At 44.4% G+C, this 21,013-nt stretch overlaps 1 protein-coding gene across 1 annotated transcript in view; it reads right to left on the bottom strand.

The window, feature by feature from the left end:
* GRK6 (G protein-coupled receptor kinase 6) overlaps positions 1–21,013 on the bottom strand; it is a 31,812-nt gene that overhangs the window by 6,265 nt on the left and 4,534 nt on the right. Inside the window, exons 2-15 of the mRNA XM_035105865.2 lie at positions 16,616–16,711; positions 10,927–11,039; positions 10,546–10,623; positions 9,467–9,567; positions 8,273–8,365; positions 7,686–7,749; positions 6,996–7,136; positions 5,710–5,900; positions 5,233–5,270; positions 5,015–5,104; positions 3,117–3,325; positions 1,065–1,202; positions 821–958; positions 474–608 (exon numbers count right to left, since the gene is read on the bottom strand). Coding sequence (XP_034961756.1) covers positions 474–608; positions 821–958; positions 1,065–1,202; positions 3,117–3,325; positions 5,015–5,104; positions 5,233–5,270; positions 5,710–5,900; positions 6,996–7,136; positions 7,686–7,749; positions 8,273–8,365; positions 9,467–9,567; positions 10,546–10,623; positions 10,927–11,039; positions 16,616–16,711 — 1,625 coding nt within the window. The remainder of the gene's footprint in view (positions 1–473; positions 609–820; positions 959–1,064; positions 1,203–3,116; positions 3,326–5,014; positions 5,105–5,232; positions 5,271–5,709; positions 5,901–6,995; positions 7,137–7,685; positions 7,750–8,272; positions 8,366–9,466; positions 9,568–10,545; positions 10,624–10,926; positions 11,040–16,615; positions 16,712–21,013) is intronic.

The raw sequence follows: 21,013 nt of genomic DNA, 5'->3' as shown, positions 1-21,013 counted from the left end.
CTCTGCCTCAGGAAAATAAGGGGGTTCTTCCCCAGAGCAAGACATACTGAGAGAGGTGGAAAGTGCCTATACTACTGCTGTGTTTAAACTTTTAAATAATGTTAAAAGACCACCCCAGGAAAGTGGCAGTGGTACAGGCACTCTCCTGGGTTGCTCGGAGGAAGGACACCCCTACCCTTCCTAAATGCAAGGCAGAGAGGATGGAGACGCTGAGCATGCTGCCACCGTGTAAGGAACAGCAAAACATGGAAAGCCTGGGAAGTAGGGACAGAGAAAGAAGGGCAGATGAAGCAAGCAGGCGGCACTCATTTACTGCCCCATCATCAGACAATGCTTCCCAAAAAAATTCCTTCATTTTGCCCCATGGATGGGCCAGCCCTGTGCAGTGCAAAGAGAGGGCAGAGAGCATTCCAGAACTGGTTTCTGATCCCCATGTCAAAACAAAGCTGCTTCCCACATTTCAGGCAAGTTACCTGTCTGCTGAAGAGACGCTGGAGGAGACCCTTTTTGGGCTGGATGGGTTGTTGTCCCTTCCAGTCCAGATCAGGCGGTATGGCTCCATCTGAACCAAAAACATTCAGCTCTTTGAAACACTCTGTGTCTATCATCTAGGGGAGAATAAAAAGACTATTGGTCTTCCCTGCTCAGGTCCTCATTGACAGGGTGTTTCCATGACACTTGTCCCAAATTAGCTACTTATACAAGCGGTAGCCAGTCATTTATGGAACAGCTTTGCACCCCACCCCCAGCAAGTGCAGATGACTCAGCGTGTCTTCCCTTCAGAAGCAGAAATTCTCCTAAAGAGTAGAAGAGCACCTACCTCATTCTGCCAGGGAATAGGGACGCTTCCTGTTGCAAACTTATGGTAGAAGTCATGGTCGGTGGGCTCCAGCTCTACCCCCTTGACTGTAGAGAACTGTTCAATGTCCAATACATCCTTGCAATAAATAGCCTGGGGCTAAGAAGAATGCAGAAAAAGGAGCACAATGAAAGGGCTATTCTCCTACACCTGAACACAGATGATAAGAGGAAGACTCTGCTACACACGTGCATTCTGAACTCACATCGGGTTTGAATGGTGGGTCGAGCATCCCTGCTTCCAACCGCTTGAAATTCAAGTGTTTAAAGAGAGGGTGCTCTTTCACTTCCTGAGCACCAGCACCTCGACATCCCAGCCGTTCCAGTGGGTCTTTACACAGGAGCTGTAACACAGCACAGGGGGTCACACAAAAGCCTCTGTACTGCCAGACAGGCACGTAGCAAGGGAGGGGCATAGAGGGTGGGCTGCCTCTAGCTCCAGTCTGGCAGGGGCAGCGCAGGGGTAGCACCGCCAGCCCCTCGGCCGCGCATGCCGCTGCCCTTGCCTGAGCACACCGCCCTTGCCCAAGCGCGCCGCCGCCCAAACGCCACCATGGACGGACTGTGCATGTGCGGACATGCTCAGTCCGTCCTGGTGCATTGTGACGTTACTACGCACGCGCTAGGACAGACTGCATATGTGCCGCTTGGCTAGCACGCGCTAGGACAGACTGCGTATGTGCCGCCCCGTGCAGCCAAGCGGCACCGTTCACCACTGCTGCCAGAAGGCTTTAGTTACAAAGGGCAACAGCCCCAGCCTCCAGGAAGATGAAACAAAACCTAAGCTGAAAATTGCTTTAAATGTTATTTTTGAACAATATTCTGGAACAGAACTTGAACCATCATTGGTAGAATGGTGTTTTTTTCCAACTGAACCCAAAACACAGCTTACGTTACTGGTTCTGAATAACTGAATAAAAGCTGATAGGATATCAGCTCTTGACTGCACTGTGGCCTTCTAAATCCCCACATATGACAACTCTAAAGTAAAAAGACATCAAAATCATCTGGGAGGATTTTATTTTAATATTATGCTCTTTTTTGCTCAGATTTCTCAGTCCTCTTAAAAGGCAGTAAACAGCAAGAAGGATCCCTGTTGCTTTATTTCTGAGACGTATACCCTGTCCTCCACTAGCCAATCAGAAATCCCATGGCTTTAAGACAACAATCCACAGAAGTTACAATACAGAATGAATGTATCTTGTACACTGAGAGACAAAAAGAAGGCTGCTGGAGGGGAAGGGTCTAGTCCAATAGCTGCATTCTAGGGTATCCTGGATAATCACAGGAAGCATGGATTATCGTACATATCAATCTGCATATTGAAGGACATAAAAGTTTCTTACATGAGCAAGCAACCTCCCTCCCAACCAACCATTGCTTATTCAAGCCTCTTGCAAAATGTGAAAACTCTTAGCTATGTAAAGTGAGTTATAGTGTGGAGGAAAGAAGTAAATAAGGCTTGCTAATTCTTCCAAACATCTGAGACTATTATGTATGCAACAAGATTGATGACTGGGACACAGAGCACTCACATGATTTCATACCCCACCCTCAGTTCTTCTACCAATCTCTTTACATTTACTAAAAAATGAGAAGGGATTTTTGAAAATATTGATGTGTATTTAATTGGTAAGTGACACTTCGGAGACCTCCTGCTTGAATGGAACCCTCTGCATTGGTTATGACTGAGGTTTCCTTTAATTGTTTAAGCTCCCATAAGCTAACTGAGAGAATAAATTAACAGGATGAGACAAGGGAAAGCTTAAAATATTTAACTGCTTGATGCCAGGTAGGTAGGTATTCTAGGAAGGGATCTAGGATCATGTCACAGTTGCTGCTAGGCCATATTGCACCATACCCTACTCTTATTGCAAATAAAAATGTTCCAGGAGCCAGGTTGAAGAGGGATGAAGAACTATTGAGTACAGATGAGATGGAAGTTTTCTGAGTCCGACTCTAAACTTCTACCGAGCTACAACTGCCCTGAACAGAAGTATTTTTACAATTTTTGTTCATATCACAAAGGTACACTGCCTTAATTTCCTGGCTGCACCTGGCTCTGGAGATGTCATATACACAAAATGAGATCTAGTACCGAAACAAAAGTTATGGTGTACTGCACTACTCTGAAGTTAGTGTCCAGTGAGCAGGTACAGCTTTCTCAACGTACCCAGAGCCCTCTCAGAAGTGAGCAGGCACCCCCTTTAAATGCTAAAAGGAGGGTAACTAGCTGAAGGATGAGACAATATATGTACCATGGAACAGAGAGAACGGGAAGCAGGTGAGAACTTCTCAGAATACTCTTCCTGCACATCCTTCACCAGGCGTTCCACTTCTTCACGCTTAATCTTCTTCCTGCGCTGCTGAAATGGAGACTGGCCCTCAATCATCTCATATAGCAAGCATCCTAAGGCCCACCAGTCAGGGCTGAATGTGTACCGCTCATTCTTCACAACTTCAGGAGCTGCAAAAGTAAGAACCATTTGAACAGGCCTGTGGATATTCTTCAAATGCATGGTACTGAGTGTTAAGGGAAAGTTTGTAGCTCAGTGAAGGGGAACATGATTTGCACACAATAGGTCCCAGATTCAGATCCTAGTATCTCCATGTACAGCTGGGAAAATCTGTAACCCTAGTGAGCCATTGCCCATCAACATAGATAGCATTGAGGCAATGTTCAGGCAGCTAGCCATGAGCTCAATAGAACTGGTCAAACTTATGCTTGTGTTGCCAAGCGCAATTCCAAATCTCATGTTTAATGTAGTGGCAGTGTAAGTACAGCACTTGCAACTGCTTTAAGAAGCAGCAGCAGACAGGAAATGGAATGCTTAACAGTCCCCCAGCTAGGGTTCAGTGATGTGCCACAAAGAGGAGCCATCTCATCCTGTACACCTTTGTGATGTACTTTAGTCCTTGGCAGGATTCACCTAATGATTCCCCATCAGCAGAAGCCCTGTGCAAGGTGCCCCCCCCAAAATCCAGAGCCATAGCTATGGTGTGGTGGTGGCGGCTAGCCAGGTTTTTGCCCCAGGTGAAGCTGCCAGAGGGGCACCGTTGAGGCTTCCAGTCTCTCTCTCTCTCTCTCTGTGTGTGTGTGTGTGTGTGTGTGTGTGTGTGTGTGCAAATGCGTGTGCTTGTGCCAAACTGGGTCTTTGACCTGAGTGAAATAAAGCCTAGTTTCGTCCCTGCCTAGGCACTCCTCAAACTTGGTGGGAGGAGGAGATGGGAGAACCCCCAGAACAGAGGGGGTTGTTCCATCTGGCAAACTTAAAAGGTTGTGCAGATGGAAAGTTCAACAGAGCATGATGTTTAATTCCTCCCTTCATCCTTCCACATTGCCCAACAATGTCTCAAATACCATCCTCCTTTCCCCCCCTCCTAACAGCCTAACAATGCAAGGAAGAGTCAATGTCTGTAGAACATCTACCAAGATATACTAATTAAGAGAACGTAGGCTAACTGGCACCATACCAATACTGTATTTTCACCACCACCATGTTTTTGGCTTGCAGTAACTGGAAAGAATTTGTACAGAACATGGCACCACAAGTCAACAGCAACACCGAACTCCACTTGCTTTGCCAGTTCTCCCTAATCCAATGCATCCTTGTTCCGACACTCGAAAGGGGTGCCAATTCTTGCACAATTTTGTTATCTAGACTGCTGCTGTTTGGACACGAGGAAAATGTTAGTCCCAAAGTGTACAAAATTACAGCTTTGCAGAAACAAAGGAGCTTGTTTGTTTTATAAGCACTGTAAAAAGAATTAATTCACCTCCATCTAATTTCCTACAAAACTTAGGGCCCAAATGTAATTGAAGAGAAGGAATGCTTAGGATCAAGTAAGGTATTGCCAAAATAGAAGTAGTGAAATGGATTACACAGCAATGAAGACAAATGCACTTTCTGAGTCAAACTTAAAGATTTAACTGATAATTTATCTTCTTAGGAAACTAATATCTTACCAGAATGTCGAACCTAAGCTTAGGGTTTAAGTTTCACTGGATTTCCAACATACTACAGTAGCACCCACTATTGTTCTGAACTGCAAACTTTGACAAGATGTTGCTTTTACCCAGGGTCCTTAGCTGCTGCGCTTCATGGTCTCCACGTTGACCCCAGTCAATTCAATAGGGCATTTCTTGCATACTCACCCATGTAGCCAACTGTTCCCACCCGACCTTTTATCGTCTGTCCCTCCGGAACATAAACTGCGAGGCCCAGGTCAGAAATGCGGATGTGACCTTATCAAAGGAAAGTGAGTCATGCAAGTGTGCAGTTTGCAGATTTCCCTCAACCCAGAACAAAATCTGATATAAAAACTGCAGAGATAGCAGTGAAGCCAGAGTGTTTAGAACAGACATTTACTCACCATGGTCATCCAACAATATATTTTCTGGCTTCAGGTCCCTGATGGAGGAAAATAGATTGTGTAAGACCTCAATGGGTTGCTTCTCCAGGACAAGCAGAGGAGAAGCATCATAAAACATATAAGCAAGAATTAGTGATGCCAATATCACAGGAAAATATGAGCTATATAGCCATACCTTTCACATATGGAAAATTTGTGAGGCAGAGCCACTTTCCCAGTACAATTCCCCCCCCTTCTTTCTTCCTCTTGAGCATTAATGAGAGTCTGATATGTTTTGGATTCTCAGCTTGGAAGGAGAATGAAAACCTGTGCTGGTGAGTTCTGGGAAACTAGTCCTGCCTCACAGATTTCCTCGCTAAATTCTGAACAACTGCTTTTACAATATAGTAGCAGTGCTTAAGATATTGCACAAATCCTTGTTAACATAAAACCCCAGTGTGACCCCCAGCTGCACCTGGGAGAAAAGACTGTTCTCACCTGTAAACTATCCTTTCATGGTGGAGGTCTTCCAAGCCACAGCAGATTTCAGCAGCATAGAAAACAGCCCGTGGCTCCTCAAAACCGGCTTCTCCCATGTGGTAAATGTGGAACTTCAGGTCCCCTCCGTTCATGAGAGTCAGGACCAAGCACAAGGCATCTTTTGTTTCATATGCATAGGCCAGACTCACCTACAAAACAAGCAGGCCAGTCAACCACTAGAAAAGCAGAACAGCCTTGCACAGCATAGCACCTACATACAACTGGCACAATTCTGCACCAGCTATACACAACAAAATAGATGCTCAAAACAAGATGCAGGATAATTTACGCATCCTGTACACAGGAAGAGTTAACTTTGCATAAAGCTTTTTGGGTAAGAGGTGAGGAGGAGCTGAAAAGTATGGAGGGAGTAGGGTTAATAGCAATGGGTCTCTACATGATAGTAAGTTGCAGATGGAGAGAACAAAAAGAGTAGCCGAGCTACAATTGCTGCCAGGGCACTTTTCAGCCACTGGAGTAGCCTTCCCCAACTCAGTACCCTTCAAATATTTAGGGCTACAACTCCCAGCATTCCTGATTAGCAAAGAGCTGATGGGAGTTGTAGTTGAAAAAATATGGAGGCCACCATGCTGGGGGGGAATGCACTAAATGAAGCACTATTCCCTTATCACTCTCGTCCCCTTCAGTAAGACAGATAAATCCAGCCAGACCCCAGAGTAATGTACCTTTATTATATCATCACAATTCTTCAAAAAGCCAACTGTGTAGGTTCCTCCCTCCTGATAGTTGCCTGGCTAGAAGAGGCAGACAACTGAGTGGGAAAGGCCCACAAAACTGGCCCTGTTCATATGACCATAACTTTCAAGTGTTGCAGTGGCAGTGAGAGACGAAGCCATGGAAAAGCAGCCATGGCACATTTGTGGTCATGCATTAAAGCTTAAAAGGGAGGGAAAGTTTTCTGCATAATATTGTATGAAAAATAATGATTCTCTGTATCTTCCCCACAACATCTCTGGTAAGTGAAGAACCTGCATGAGCTGGCTATTACTAAAGGGATCTCTATACAGCCAGATCCTAGTCTGCAAATGCAGTAATGCGGACTTATGGCCCAGAAATGTAAGTCCAACAGCCTTATCCTTTTCTTGCCATCTGGGTAAGATTCCACATATTGCAGTCCTCCCCTGAATTAGTCACAATTGTTTCACCAGGGTGAGAGAGTCAAAGACATGGCCACGTCCTGTCTCAGCCTCAGTGCAGAAGTAAAGCAGTTCCTATGTACTTACTACAAACCTACTGTTCACTTTCTCCAGTATTTGCTTCTCATTCAAAGCCATGGCTTCCCCCTTCCGCTTTTTTATCCGCTTTTTCTCAAGCTTCTTGCAGGCGTACATCTTCCCGGTGGCCCGCACCTGGCAAGCACACACCTTGAGGGAAGAAGAAAAACAAATAAATTATAATAGGGCAGGTAACTCTTGGAGTATATAGGCTCTGATAAGGGGGTTATTGGATCCCAAAATCATTACTCTCACTTTGAGATACTGAAAGCAAAAGTGATGTGGTACCATAGAGATTAAGTAAATGGTTTATTGTGGCACACCAGGAAAGCCCAAACTTTCACTGGAAAAATTGGTTCACAATTGTGTTGCTGTAACAAGAATGTGACAAACTCAGAGCTCAGAATCAAATCCAAAATGAATGGTTGAAGGACTCAGTCCTGTTGAATCACTCCCAAGTCACACCTAGTATTCTTCTGCTTGTGAAGTGCTGCATGTAAAAGGAGCATAAAAGATACTTAACAGTCAGCAAAATGCCACCCAACATTCAGCTAAATAATTCTAGGTATCAGCATCTTAGGTGACCAAGAGTCCCTTCATATAGGACTCTTATTCTGTGTGAGAGAAAATTTTTCCATGCCCTATAGATTCTTGAAGCAGACATGGGGCTACCTTCTCTACATTGCTCAGACTACATACCTCTCCAAAGCCTCCCTTTCCTAGTACGCGATACTGGCGGAAAGTGTTCTTGGTCACATGCTGCCTGAAAAGAGAACAGAGGAAACGAGATGAACTGAAAGTAGTCCACTAAAAACAGTAAAATGGTTATCCTGATCCCCCATGGTGCAAAACTGCTTTTGGGCAGAATCCAACGTGGTGTGAGCAGACTCCTGTCAGCCCTCTGGAGCAGATTCTGGGGTCTGCAAAGGAGAGGAGTCATGAAAGAGCAGAGGAAAGTGAAGTCTCACTACACAAGCATACATGTTTCACTCACACATGGAAAGTGCTGGATTCAGCCCGTTGTTCTGCAGTTTATGCAAGGCATAGTATACACACAAGCTTGACGAACTAGAATATAGCATGGATTAAGACTACATGGTTAGCAAGTTTCAAGGCTGACAAAATGAAAAGCAAAAAGTGATATTGAAGAGGACTTGTTCTCACTATATGACCAGGAGTCACCAGCTAGCATTTTCTCTTTCACTTATCAGTGAAAGTATCAAGGGCATTAGATTGAAAAGCAAAGCTACACTTATCTCTGACCCCATAGCAAAGTGGAGGTTTACCTTTCCAGATATTTCCATTGCAGGAAACGGTTGAAGTAGATGCTGTCAAGGTAGTCAGCAAAAGGCGCCACACTAAGGTAGTCATGGATGAGCCTAGAGGAAGGAAGCGGAACCCATCAGAAACAGTGAGGTTTCCCTGTGCCACAAAATAAAGAGAACAGAACCTGAGGCACCTCTGGGAGAAAAAAAAAGCTGAAATGAACATCAAGTTTTAAAGCTTGAGATGCTTCAGGGGCTTTGATCATAAGGCCAGGAGACTGCCAGAGACAGCAGACATTGAGAAGGCTCAGGCAACATGCTATCCAATCTGGAGAGCAATAGGAAGAAATATGATGGTTACTTCCCTTTTCAGAGGCTGCCAGAGAAAGCAGGGCTCCAGATCAGAGGCTCTTTGTTCATACACCACAGCCACGAAGGTCACTGCCAGAGCTTTTTGCACAGCTGCAGCAGCAAGACCTGGGGCCAGAAATCTGAATTATATGGGCAAATGCAGCAAGATGAACAGCACAAAGGCAGAGTACTCTAGGCAAGGCTCACTTTTAAGAAAACTCCTTTTGATACTGCCATAGCTTCCAAGCACCACCACTGCCCTCAGTACAAAGTGCCACCACAATGTTATCTGCAATCATCCAAGCCTGGTCTGATATTTGCTGCCAAGGTAGTGAGAGATGTTTTAAAGGTAGGTCTTATTTAAACCCTGCCTTTCTTCCACTGAAATCAAGATGGTATACATATGGCTCTCAGGCAGCCAGTCTTCCATCTAGGTATTAACCAGATAATACCTGCTTGGCTTCAGCAAAGGCTGCTGCATCATGTGCCTTCAGACTATGCCCTGGGACTTCTAATGAAAGTACATTGTTCCCAAGGGAGACAGAATACAAGCCAAAAGCATCATCACAACAGTCTGGGGTGACTCCTTTTCCATTCACCATCAAGAGCAAGGTAAGCCATCTAGCAACTCAAATATTAATAACCTTATAAGACACCTATACACAACATGATGACACCCACTGGCTCTCCTACAGCAGGGAAATAAACAGTACATATGCAATGAATTCCAAGGCTTGCTGGTGACAACCCAATTACAGATGCAACAGGTTGTCTGCAAAGTTAGCCCCTACTAGATAATCAGTGACTAGTGTCCTGGGAAATGTGCACATCATGAGACAAATTCCTCCCAATCCCCCCACTCACTTGGTAGATTCCTTAAAGAGTTCTTTACCCGGTTCCTGCTCCAGTCGCTTAGAACACAGATTAACTAGCTCCAAGGGCACTTCAGGCACATGATCCACACCCTGAGGGTAGACAGGAAAATCAGAGTTCTGTTGTTTTTTATATCTATGAATTCATACCCTGCCCTTCCCATAAATCCCAGAGCAGGTAACAGCATTATTAATGCAATCAACAATACAAGAAAACAATGAATAGTGAGACCAGATAATCTAACCACAATAATTACATATTCATTACTGCAGCAACTAAGTATTTGTAAATGCCTGGGTAAACCAGGAAGGCCTGAGTCTGACCCTGGAATGTCAATGAAGTTAGCACCAAGTGCCCCTCATGTAAGAAGCTGTTCCAAATTTGGGGCATCACCATGGAGAAGGTACTACTAACAGACTGATAGAGTCAGGTTCAGCACCAGGTTTGAAGGGGCTCCTGGGCAAGGTGCCTCTGGGCCCCTCCAAAGCACCATCATGGGGTGACCCCCAGCGAGCATACAGAGTGGCAGGGGTGGACAGCACCAGGGGAATGTGGCAGGGTGTGGCTATGGCAGCTGCCCAACCTTGTGCTTTCCCTTCATCACCAGGCCCTGAAAATTTAAAAAGATTGTAATAATGCCAAGCTTGCTGGGGGGTCAGGTTAACACTTGGGGGAGGCAGCAGTGCTGGCACAAATAATTTTTTTCTTCCGAGTACCTGGCAGTGAAAGGACAAGTGCTGGACAGATGCTGCCACTACTACCTTTCCTCCCAAATGCCTCTGGCTCCAGACATAGTATTGCTCTATTATGGGGAGAGCCTGTGGGACATGGTGGATGCTTCTTATTCTTGGTATTAGCTCTTGGAGTGCCAGGCACTTAAAATTAAACCTGGTGTAAGTCCTCGGAGGTCCGCAGCTCCCCACCCCTGCTGCGAGCTAATGCCAGGCCCAGGTTCCAATGTTTACTCCCTGTTGGTAATATTTAGGCGTGTCCTTGACCCAGCTTGGTCTAGGGCAAGTGCAGCTCTCATTAAGGCAACTTTCCCTTTGTTTAGCTATTGCAAAACTTACCTTAGGGGTCAAATACTTCTCAATCAGGAGCTGCCCACACTCTTTTAGTTTTTCATCAGGGGTTACTTCATACTCTGCCTATGTAAGAATGAGGATAAGAAAGAAATATTCAATTATTCTACATACCTCTCCCAAGAATAAAAAGGCAGATGATGCAAACCAACCACATATTCTTGTATAGTCCAAGAACCACCACCACCTATTCCAGACTCTACTATGAGCAGAATATGAGTACTATGAAAGTAATGAGGTAAGAATAAGGCCACCTCCATACACTCGGATTTGCAATAGGCCACACACCAGGGTCCCTTCCTTCAAAACTTAGTTAATCAGCTCCCATGCTTAATCCCCAGGAAGGGGTTCTCACACAGGTGGGCTTACCACAGCATCCAGGAACTTGACGCAGTGCATAAGCTCAAGCCGTGTTTCACAAAACAGTCTGAAAAGCAAACGGCCAATGGGCTGCTTCTCACACAAACTGTGGTAGTCCCGCTCTGGAAAGAAAAGAAGCATTAGTCAACGGCTACTAACCCATACCACAATCAGGGACCATTTAAGAGAGGACACTAAATCCATTTTCAAAAGAATTTACTTGGATCTGATCTGAAGCAACCACTTTAGCAATCAAAGATTAGGAGGAGAGTCCATTCCAGGTTCTGAAAGCTATTCAATGGAGCAGATAACCTGTGTGTGTGACTCATTTTAATTCCCAGCCATAAGATCTTCATGTTAAATCTTTATCTTCAAGAATTTAAGTGCTCTCTTGAGTAACTGACATTTCCTTCTGGCCACTGCACAGAACTAATTTTGCAAAGTCACTCAACTGCTTATCAGAAAGTTTAGGAACCTGCATGGCCACAGATGAATCAATCAATATATCTTGTAACTCATATAGCAGGAATGGAGAACTTGTCGCTTTCCTGATGATGTTGAACTCCAAACCCCCATCATCCACAGCCAGCCATGTGGCCCAGCAACATCTGGAGAGTTACAGGTTACTCACATCTATACAACAGGATATTAAATCTCTTTGCAGCAGGATGGAAACATCCACTGCAGCATATCTTCTCTAGCAGGATGTCAATAAACCTTTTTCTTCTTTTTCTATGTAACAGAATCACCACAACTCATTGCTCCCTAGGAAGGTGCTGCTGGTATTTTAAATCAAAGTACAGACTATTTAACACTTGTTCAGAAAAGGAGGGGAGATCTTATCATGCACCAGCTTAAGGCTTGCTTCTTTTCACGTTTTTTACCTTTTGAGGCGTCATAGGTTTGTTCGAGTGGATGAGCCCCCCCCCCATTTTGGCTATAACAATAAAGACAGGTCAACTTGTCCACCAGAGGAGTTACCTGGCACAACTACAAGTCAGACATACCAAGTCCCCACATTTAGGTTAATTTTTCATGGCTTGATTTTATGCTCTTAACCTGAAGTCTATACACCAGAGGTGTTGTTCCCTCTCCTTCACATCACTGACATAATTGGAGGGAGTAGGGAAAAGAGGAGTGACATTATTTTTAAATTTTACATTTTATTGCTTTCAATTATTCATACAGAAAGACAATGATCAACAATTTTACTCTCTCTCTCTCTTTCTCACCACAGGAGGAATGACATTATTAAATCATGTTAAAAGGATGCCCCTGATCTGGGCATGTCTTCTAATCTGAACAAAGCTAGAGAAGTGACATCAACAGCGAAGCAACAGGTCAGCCTCCTTAGGGTAACTTAATTCAGCTGTATTAGGTATAACTGAACAGTTAGTTCACACAAGATGCAGAGCTATGGAAGAATTAATGAGTAGAGGCTAACAGAAGGCAGCGAGGCCAGAACAGCAATATCATGCAGAGAAGCAGTAGGCAGTCTCCATCTGTAGGCAAGTGCTTTGGGTTCGCAGAATCCTTTAATTATTAATTTCTTGAAGCACACAGAAAAACCACAATGGTTATGGAGAGGTAGGTTATGGCTGTGGGGTACAGACTGACTAGTGTAGCTAATGGTCCCTTTCCAGGGCCCCCAATTCTCCTTCTAATCAAGATTCATGCTCAGATCAAGAGGCGTGTGCAGAAATACAGGACCTTGTAACTTTGCAAGAAAGAAACAGGCCAGCTATGCTTCCATCCCTATGATGGAGGTGAGGAACCTCAAGCCCAGGTGCCAATACAGCCTCCCAAGCCTCTACCCCAGGCACCCCCAAACTGCGGCCCTCCAGATGTTTTGTCCTACAACTCCCATGATCCCTAGTTAACAGGACCAGTGGTCAGGGATGATGGGGATTGTAGTCCAAAACATCTGGAGGGCCGAAGTTTGGGGATGCCTGCTCTACCCTACCCTCGAGATTCTCCCCATGTCATGTCCCTTCCCCATCCCTGCTTCACACTGTCTTGGAGTGCTTTTGCCTGGCTGAATGGTGTCCCTGAACTGTGATGATGCTTCTTGCAGTTTATGGGTTTGTTTATCTTCCACAGCTGGCAATATTTTGAACGAACCTGGCAGTACTTTGTAGCTCCACCCATAGGTGTAGCCAGGATTTTTTTTGGGGGGACAGGCCTTTTGTTAGGGGGGGCAGAACCTCAGTTAGCTATGTATTTTTATTGATGGGGGGCAACTGCCCCTCCCTGCCCTCCCCCACTATGCCCATGGCCCCACCCACTGTGGTGGAATTAGTTTAATCATCACTTCCTAGGAAGCCTTTCTTCTGTAAATCACCCCACCCCAACTCTCTTATGGAGCATGTTGTAAGTGCTCTCCTCTGTGCAGCAGTTGCTCTAAGGAAGCTGTGGTTTCCTGATGTAAGAATACAGTCGAAGAAAACAAAGCCAATGCAGAAAGTGTGGAGGGGGGAGGGGCCATATGCAAACTGCACCATTTCCTTCTCTTGCAGGAAATGAGTGTATTGAATGAAGGAAGGTGAAGGGGTCAGAGCCTGGCAGGATTAGAGGATTCTTCATAGCTCTAATGGATCATGGACACTTCTGCAGAAAAAATCTTTTCTACCCAGGCCACGTAGAGGCAAGCACTTTGCTCTAGGCAGGCAGCTCTGTGTTAAACCAACCTGGCCCAAGGTCTCCATAATGAGAGGGAGGAAAGGAAATTAACACAAAAGAAGGACAAAAGAGTAGGGAATCTCAAGTTCCCCCCCATTCTTTCAAAGAGAAAGAAGGTCCATACGCAGGGATGGAGAACCTACCATCCAAGTAATGTTGGACCTTAACTCCCAGAAGCCCAAGTCAGCAACATGAATGGCCAGGGTTGATGGAAACCATAGTTTAATAACATCTAGAGGGCCGCAGACTCCCCTGGAATAGGACTACTTCATACTTCCTGGAAAGCTGCAAACTAGACACTATAAGGAGATAGGAGGAGGACAGGGAAATAACAGGGACTTTTCCCTGAGCAAAGATAGTGAGAAAGAAAAATGTTATGCAAACAAAGCCAGGCCAACTGAGTTCAAAGTGGACAAATGGCTAGGCTATAAAGGAAGAATGCGAGTTTCAAGAGCCAGCACTAGAATACTGGCAGAATACCAGCAGTGATTTTTATCTTCAATCGAACACAAGATAATGAACATTGTAAGGAAATGGAATATTAAAGTGAAACCACTTCACAACTGGGCATTATTGTGCACAACACAAAGAAACCCTGACATAGTCCAGTTTGGATCAACCAGGGGGAGGGGGAAGTATACAGGGAGAGAAACTGAAAAGGACATTGAGCTGAAGGGTCACATTAAGTTATTTCAGGGAAAGGACCATAGTGCAGCAGTAAAGCACATTTTTTCATGCAGGGGGTTCCAGGTTCAATTCCCGATATCTCCAGGCAAAGTTGGGAAAGTGAAACCCCAAAGAGCTGCTAAGTCTGTGTAGTCTAGACAATGCTGAGTTTGATGGGCCAATTGTCTGAATGAGATCCAGAAATCAATATTCAGAGTCTTATGAATAGTAGCCCATAAATCAGCATGACCAGAGTGTAAGCAAATCATCGAGTGTTTAATGGAATGAGTTTCTCTCACTCAACTCAGTAACCTTTTATGGTAAACCCATAACTTGATGTTATAAATTTGAAAAATAACAATGTTACTATTGAATGTTTATTAGAATTAAGGAACATCCTTCTACCAAAAACAAAAAAACCAGTACCACGTAAGACCTATTCAAATTGCCAGTTCTTCTTTAAAGAAGCTATAGTGCCAGAAAATAGATTGCACCATTATTCCAGAAATAATCACCACCAAAAGAAATCCAAATCTAACAGATAAATCTTGATTTAGAGTAGCATTCAAGTCATCTATAAAAGGCCTCTTTTTAAATAATTAATGGTACTGCTGTATCAAGGCACATGATCTTGGGAACAAGAACCACTGTTGTCAACTGCAAGGAAATCTGTACAGCTACCATACACCCTTCTTCTAATGCAGCCAGGCTGAGCAAATCCCGCCAGTAACAAGAAACTCTGTGCAGCATTCTTTTCTGCACCTTGCGCTATTTTCACAATTTTGTCACCCCCAAGAATTCCTTTGTCACCAATAATTTGAAGCCTGTCTGGAGAACATGTGCCTCTCCAACTTCCATTAGCCCTGGTCAGCATGGTCAACAGTCAAAGAGCGGAAACATTTGGAGAGTTGAAAGTGCCCCAGGCTTGATTTGAAGGGAAGCCCTACAGAGAAAGTCAACAACTTTCACCCTGGATAGGTCTGTGGGTTGGCATCCTGATAGTGAGAGAGGCTCCAACTAGCATTTAAGAAGAAAAAGCTTTAACTGCAATTCAGAAACCAAGCTTAAGCTAGAAGACTGTATGATTTCAACTTGCCAGGCAACAGCTCAAGTTTCCCCATACCACATCTAACTGTTCACAGCCTTCTCAATGAGCATTTTTTGTTCACTATAATTAGAGATGAAGAGCTGTATAGTTAATAGGTGGAAGAAAACAAGCAAGCAGGCCAACTTGGAGCAGGAATACAGGCTCTAAAGCAGGGGTAGGCAACCTAAGACTCGGAGGCCAGATGTGGCCCAATCGCCTTCTCAATCTGGCCCACGGACAGTCTGGGAATCAGCATGTTTTTACATGAGTAGAATGTGTCCTTTTATTTCAAATGCATCTCTGGGTTATTTGTGGGGCATAGGAATTCGTTCTTTTTTCTTCTCTTTTTCAAAATATAGTCCGCCCCACCACATGGTCTGAGGGGATGGTGGACTGGCCCACGGCTGAAAAAGGTTGCTGACCCCTGCTCTAAAGGGACATGCAGTTCCCCCACAATATTTCATAAGCACTTCAAAGGGATCAGGGAAGACATGACTGGAGTTCCCCAGGAATGATTAAGCCAGTAGAAGTGGGAGAGGAGACTGCTTGGATTTTGACACAGCTGGAATAAAATCACTGGTTCCCAGGGGGAAAGCAAGTGGAATGTGGAATTAAGGAGAGTAGTAAAGTAGCTGCTTAAAATGAGATCGGGTAAACTTTGCAAGAGGAGAAAGGCACCCCTGAACTTATGAAGATGCCTTGTACCAAGTCTGATCACTGGTCCATCTAGCCCAGGCATCCCCAAACTTTGGCCCTCCAGATGTTTTGGACTACAATTCCCATCATCCCTGACCACTGGTCCTCTTAGCTAGGGATCATGGCAGTTGTAGGCCAAAACATCTGGAGGGCCAAAGTTTGGGGGTGCCTGATCTAGCCCAATACTGCCTACTCTTAAGTAGCAGCTGCTCTACAACATCTCAAGCAGAGGCAGTTCCCAGTTCAGATACCCAAGACTGCATCTGGGACTTAATGCATATAAAGTATTTGCTCTATTACTGAACTAGAACCTCTCACAATGCTGCCAGCGGGTCATGGTGATGCAATATAAGGCAAAATAATTGCACAAGAGTGTTTGGTAATGACAATGCTACCGCGACAAAATCCTGCATAATCAGGCAATCATATGAAGAAGCATAACTTACGAGGGGGTGAATGTACGAGATATTATGCCAAGTACTCGAGGCTTCTTTGCATCCCAGCCACTTCCACTCCACACACAAGAAAGCAGGAAAGACAGCATCTCCCCAGTGCAAGCATGCTCCTTACCCAAAGTACGCCGAAGATCTTCACATTGGCTGATGTGTGGGAACTGTAGCATTTGGCGCCATTTTTTACTCTTGCCTTTTCGGTTTCCTCCTCCACCTGCATGACACAGAATTGGGGGGGGGGGATCAGCAGGAAAACCAAGAAAAGAAGTTGATCAGTATGTTTACCCTCTGATGTTCTGTTATTAACATTTAAGTCTTATTAGAATTCCTTTTAAAGGTGGCCAGGAAATAATTGGCCAAATTTGCTACAAGATGTTCGTGAGCACTGTCCACATCACCATTTCAGAAAAGTTCAAATATTAAGGTTAAGGTCACAGATCGTCTCCCTGCAACTAACCTTCAGTTGGCTGGATATACAATGCACTGAAATATGATCGTTCAGAGTGTCTTCCATACCATAGTTACAGTCAAGTAACCAAATGCCAAGAAGGAAGAATTTATTGACACAGCCATTCCTAAATTTCAACTTAAGTGCTGAAACTGATTCAAAAGTTAGCCATAAGTTAACCACTTCAGTCTGAAACAGTGCATAAGGATATCTATCGCTTTAGTTCTTTCTTTCAATGAATAAAGGGATAGTTAATTAGCATTTTGAACTAAGGAGGCTAACTGGCACTGCATATTTTACCATGCTAATAGGAGGTATTAGGGCTTCTAGCTTGCCTTCAGGCACTATTGTGCATGATAAGATTTAAGGATTGAAAATACTGCTTGTTCTATACATACCACCTACTTCTATACACACAACATACTATCAGAAGAAAAAGTGAGGGGGGGGGAAGCCACCTCCTTCCCACCCAGCAAGGTTGCATAATTAGGCCTTTTTAACAATCCTGAGCAAAGACTTTCAGACTGCATGAGACTACTTAGGTCTCTTTCCCACACTAACAAAACTGAATCGGAACAAGCATAGTTCTAAAATCTGCAGAGCAAAGGGTCTAGAGGCCAAGAAAAAGTGACATGCCAGACTACCCATTAACTTCCTAACTGAAGAAAGATTTAAATCTGCATTTGCCACATACAATTGCAGCATCGACTCACATTTCTTACTACAATTACTGCTCATACAAGAGCAGAACTGAAGTTTGCTAAGCTGTTCAATCTATACATACCTGTCAGCAGTACAAGACAACTAAAACAAGCCAGCCCTCAGCAACATAGTTAAACTACAGGTTGCCAGCCTGGTTTATTGAGTCTACTTACTGCCACTACAACAGGCTATTCAAATGAGGGTAGGACAAGTAGCCAGCTGCATATAATATAGTGCCTACTACATCTTGGTACTGTACCAGCCAACATGGGTTACTAGTCTGCTAAAGGGTTAGTAATCTGTATTTCCATGCTTATGTGCATGGGGGCTCGGAACGTACCCCCCATGTAACGGGGGGGGGGCTGTATTCACCTACATGGAATTTCTGATAGCCTAGAATAGGGGTGGGGGATGTTTTTCAATGCAAGGGACACCTACCTGTGTGGTGAATGGCAGCTATGGTCACATAATAATAATAATAATAATAATAATAATAATAATAATAATAATAATAATAAATTATTATTTATACCCCGCCCATCTGGCTGGGTTTCCCCAGCCACTCTGGGCGGCTTCCAACAGAAAAATAAAACACAATAGTCTATTAAACATTAAAAGCCTATCTGAACAGGGCTGCCTTCAGATGTCTTCTAAAAGTCTGGTAGTTGTTTTCCTCTTTGACATCTGTTGGGAGGGCGTTCCACAGGGCAGGCGCCACCACCGAGAAGGCCCTCTGCCTAGTTCCCTGCAACTTGGGTTCTCGCAACGAGGGAACTGCCAGAAGGCCCTCGGTGCTGGACCTCAGTGTCCGGGCTGAATGATGGAGCTGGAAGACGCTCCTTCAGGTATACTGGACCGAGGCCATTTAGGGCTTTAAAGGTCAGCACCAACACTTTGAATTGTGCTCAGAAACGTACTGGGAGCCAATGTAGATCTTTCAAGACCGGTGTTATGTGGTCTCGGCGGCCACTCCCAGTCACCAGTCTAGCTGCCGCATTCTGGATTAGTTGTAGTTTCCGAGTCACCTTCAACGGTATCCCCACGTAGAGCACATTGCAGTAGTCCAAGCGGGGGATAACTAGAGCATGCACCACTCTGGCTAGACAGTCTGCAGGCAGGTAGGGTCTGAGCCTGCGTACCAGATGGAGCTGATAGACAGCTGCCCTGGACACAGAGTTGACCTGTGCCTCCATGGACAGCTGTGAGTCCAAAATGACTCCCAGGATGCGCACCTGGTCCTTCAGGGGCACAGTTACCCCATTCAGGACCAGGGAATCCTCCACACCTGCCCGCCTCCTGTCCCCCACGAACAGTACTTCTGTCTTGTCAGGATTCAACCTCAATCTGTTAGCCGCCATCCATCCTCCAACCACCTCCAGGCACTCACACAGGACCTTCACCGCCTTCACTGGTTCTGATTTGAAAGAGAGGTAGAGCACAAACAACCCTCTCCATCCAAGCAAGCAAGTAAGAGGTATTGTTGCAGTTCAAGGACACAAACCACTATAGGAAGATGAAGTGCAAGGCCAGTGAGGGGTGTGACCTGGGGAGGAGGCACTGCATTGGCACAGGCCTGAAGGCTAGATAGAGGTCTGAGGGCAACATTTGGCACCTGGGCCTGAGGTTACCCACCCTCAGCCAACTTATTAAATAAAGGCTATATTCACTACAGCTCCATTATAATCAACAGAAACTGGCTGAATGGGAGGAGATAAGCACTTCTAAGAAACATGGCTCCTACATAACATTATTATATGGAAATAATTGCCAGAGTGCTGTCCATTAGGCATATCATTTAAGACAGAAGGGATAGTGGCTTTGAGACAAGCTCTACTTTAAAACATTTTACATTGGCATCCTGCCGTGGGGAAGGTAGGGGCAGAAAGAACACACATGCATGGTCCATAGCAATTCTTGTCTATGTCCCCCTACCCCTCATAAGAAAAGATGCATTGCCTAAAAGAAGCTAAGAGTTGTGCCATATTATTGACTGTACAAATCTAGGAAGGAAGTGAATCAAGGCAGTATAGCTGCACAATACTTTCTCACTGAAGGAAGGTAGGTGGGGCTTTGAGAGATCTCTGCTGCAAAAAAGCCCCCCCCCGTTTCACATCTCAACAAGGCTAGAACTGAAAGTCCACCCCCCCCCCCAATACAACTCTGTACAAAGGGAAAGAAAGAACACAGTACAGTATCTCAACCACCACTCTATGCAATTTTATCTCTGCTGGTCAGCGCTACTGCAGCAGAAGCATTTTTAAAGAGAAAAGGCAGAGGGGTACAGTATCTTCTCCTGAATCTTATCTTCTCCTTTATCACCAGTAAATATAGCCAGCCCCTTTCACAAGTATTTGAACATGGGATCCACTATGTATACAATTCATCCACCTAAGAATTTCAGCATTTAAAATATACATAAAAGAAATGAAGTTAGATGATGAATTAACCCTTATGGTTTAAGACTGGCTTCCAAGGTTTTATGTCATTTTTAAACCAGAAGGGGCTTAGCAGGATTTCCAGTTGCCTTGGTGTCATATCTGGTTGCTTCTTCCTTTGACTAGCAGAAACAAAATGATGTAGCAGCAGTAAACATACATAACTGACATAGGTTGTTGAATTCAGAATTTTCTTAGTATAGATTTTTGGCTAGCTTATAACAACAATATGTTTATTTACATGCACAGTACATACAGCCCTGCACTTAAGCTCACCATCTCATACTCATAGGGATCTATACAATTTAAGTGAACACTATAATCAATTCCCTCCTAATTCTGCTGTTATTACCATAAGAGGGTTGCCCTAAAAAGTATGAGAATCTGTTAATGAGGCAGAAGTCGCAGCCCCATAAGTCAGCAGTGAGCCTGCAGACTGAACCAGAATATAGTTTTTTAACAAGCAGTAATAATAATAATTATTTATTTAATTTGTATTCTGCTATACCTGTGGATTCAGGGCAGTTCACAACATTTGAGTTGCGAAACATTTCAGTTTGGAATAAGCCAAGGCTAGAAGCACATGAAGAGGCAATATAGAGTGGTGTGAGGTGTTGCTTCTCCTGTAAGTAGCTCTGAACAGAGGAGGATTGGGCAACTTGTTCAGCATCAAAGGCTATTTCAAATGAATAGTTCCTAGACACAGTACTCCCATGTAAGACCATGCAAATGGTGTAAAACAACCAAGTGTATATCTTTTTGTACACAAGCTGCTAAGTGGGTTTCAGTGCATGTACTGAAATATTTGTGTGCTAATAAATGCATGTGTAGCACATCTTCTGTAGCAGATCTCGTCTACCCATGCGTCCATTTCCCTTCCTCCATTGCTTCCCTATGTTTATTTTAGATTATAAGTCCAACTAGGGACCTG

The sequence above is a fragment of the Zootoca vivipara genome, chromosome 2 (assembly GCF_963506605.1).
Source record: "Zootoca vivipara chromosome 2, rZooViv1.1, whole genome shotgun sequence".
In the NCBI taxonomy this organism is placed as follows: Eukaryota; Metazoa; Chordata; class Lepidosauria; order Squamata; family Lacertidae; genus Zootoca; species Zootoca vivipara.
This window is presented reverse-complemented; position numbering and strand designations above follow the sequence as displayed.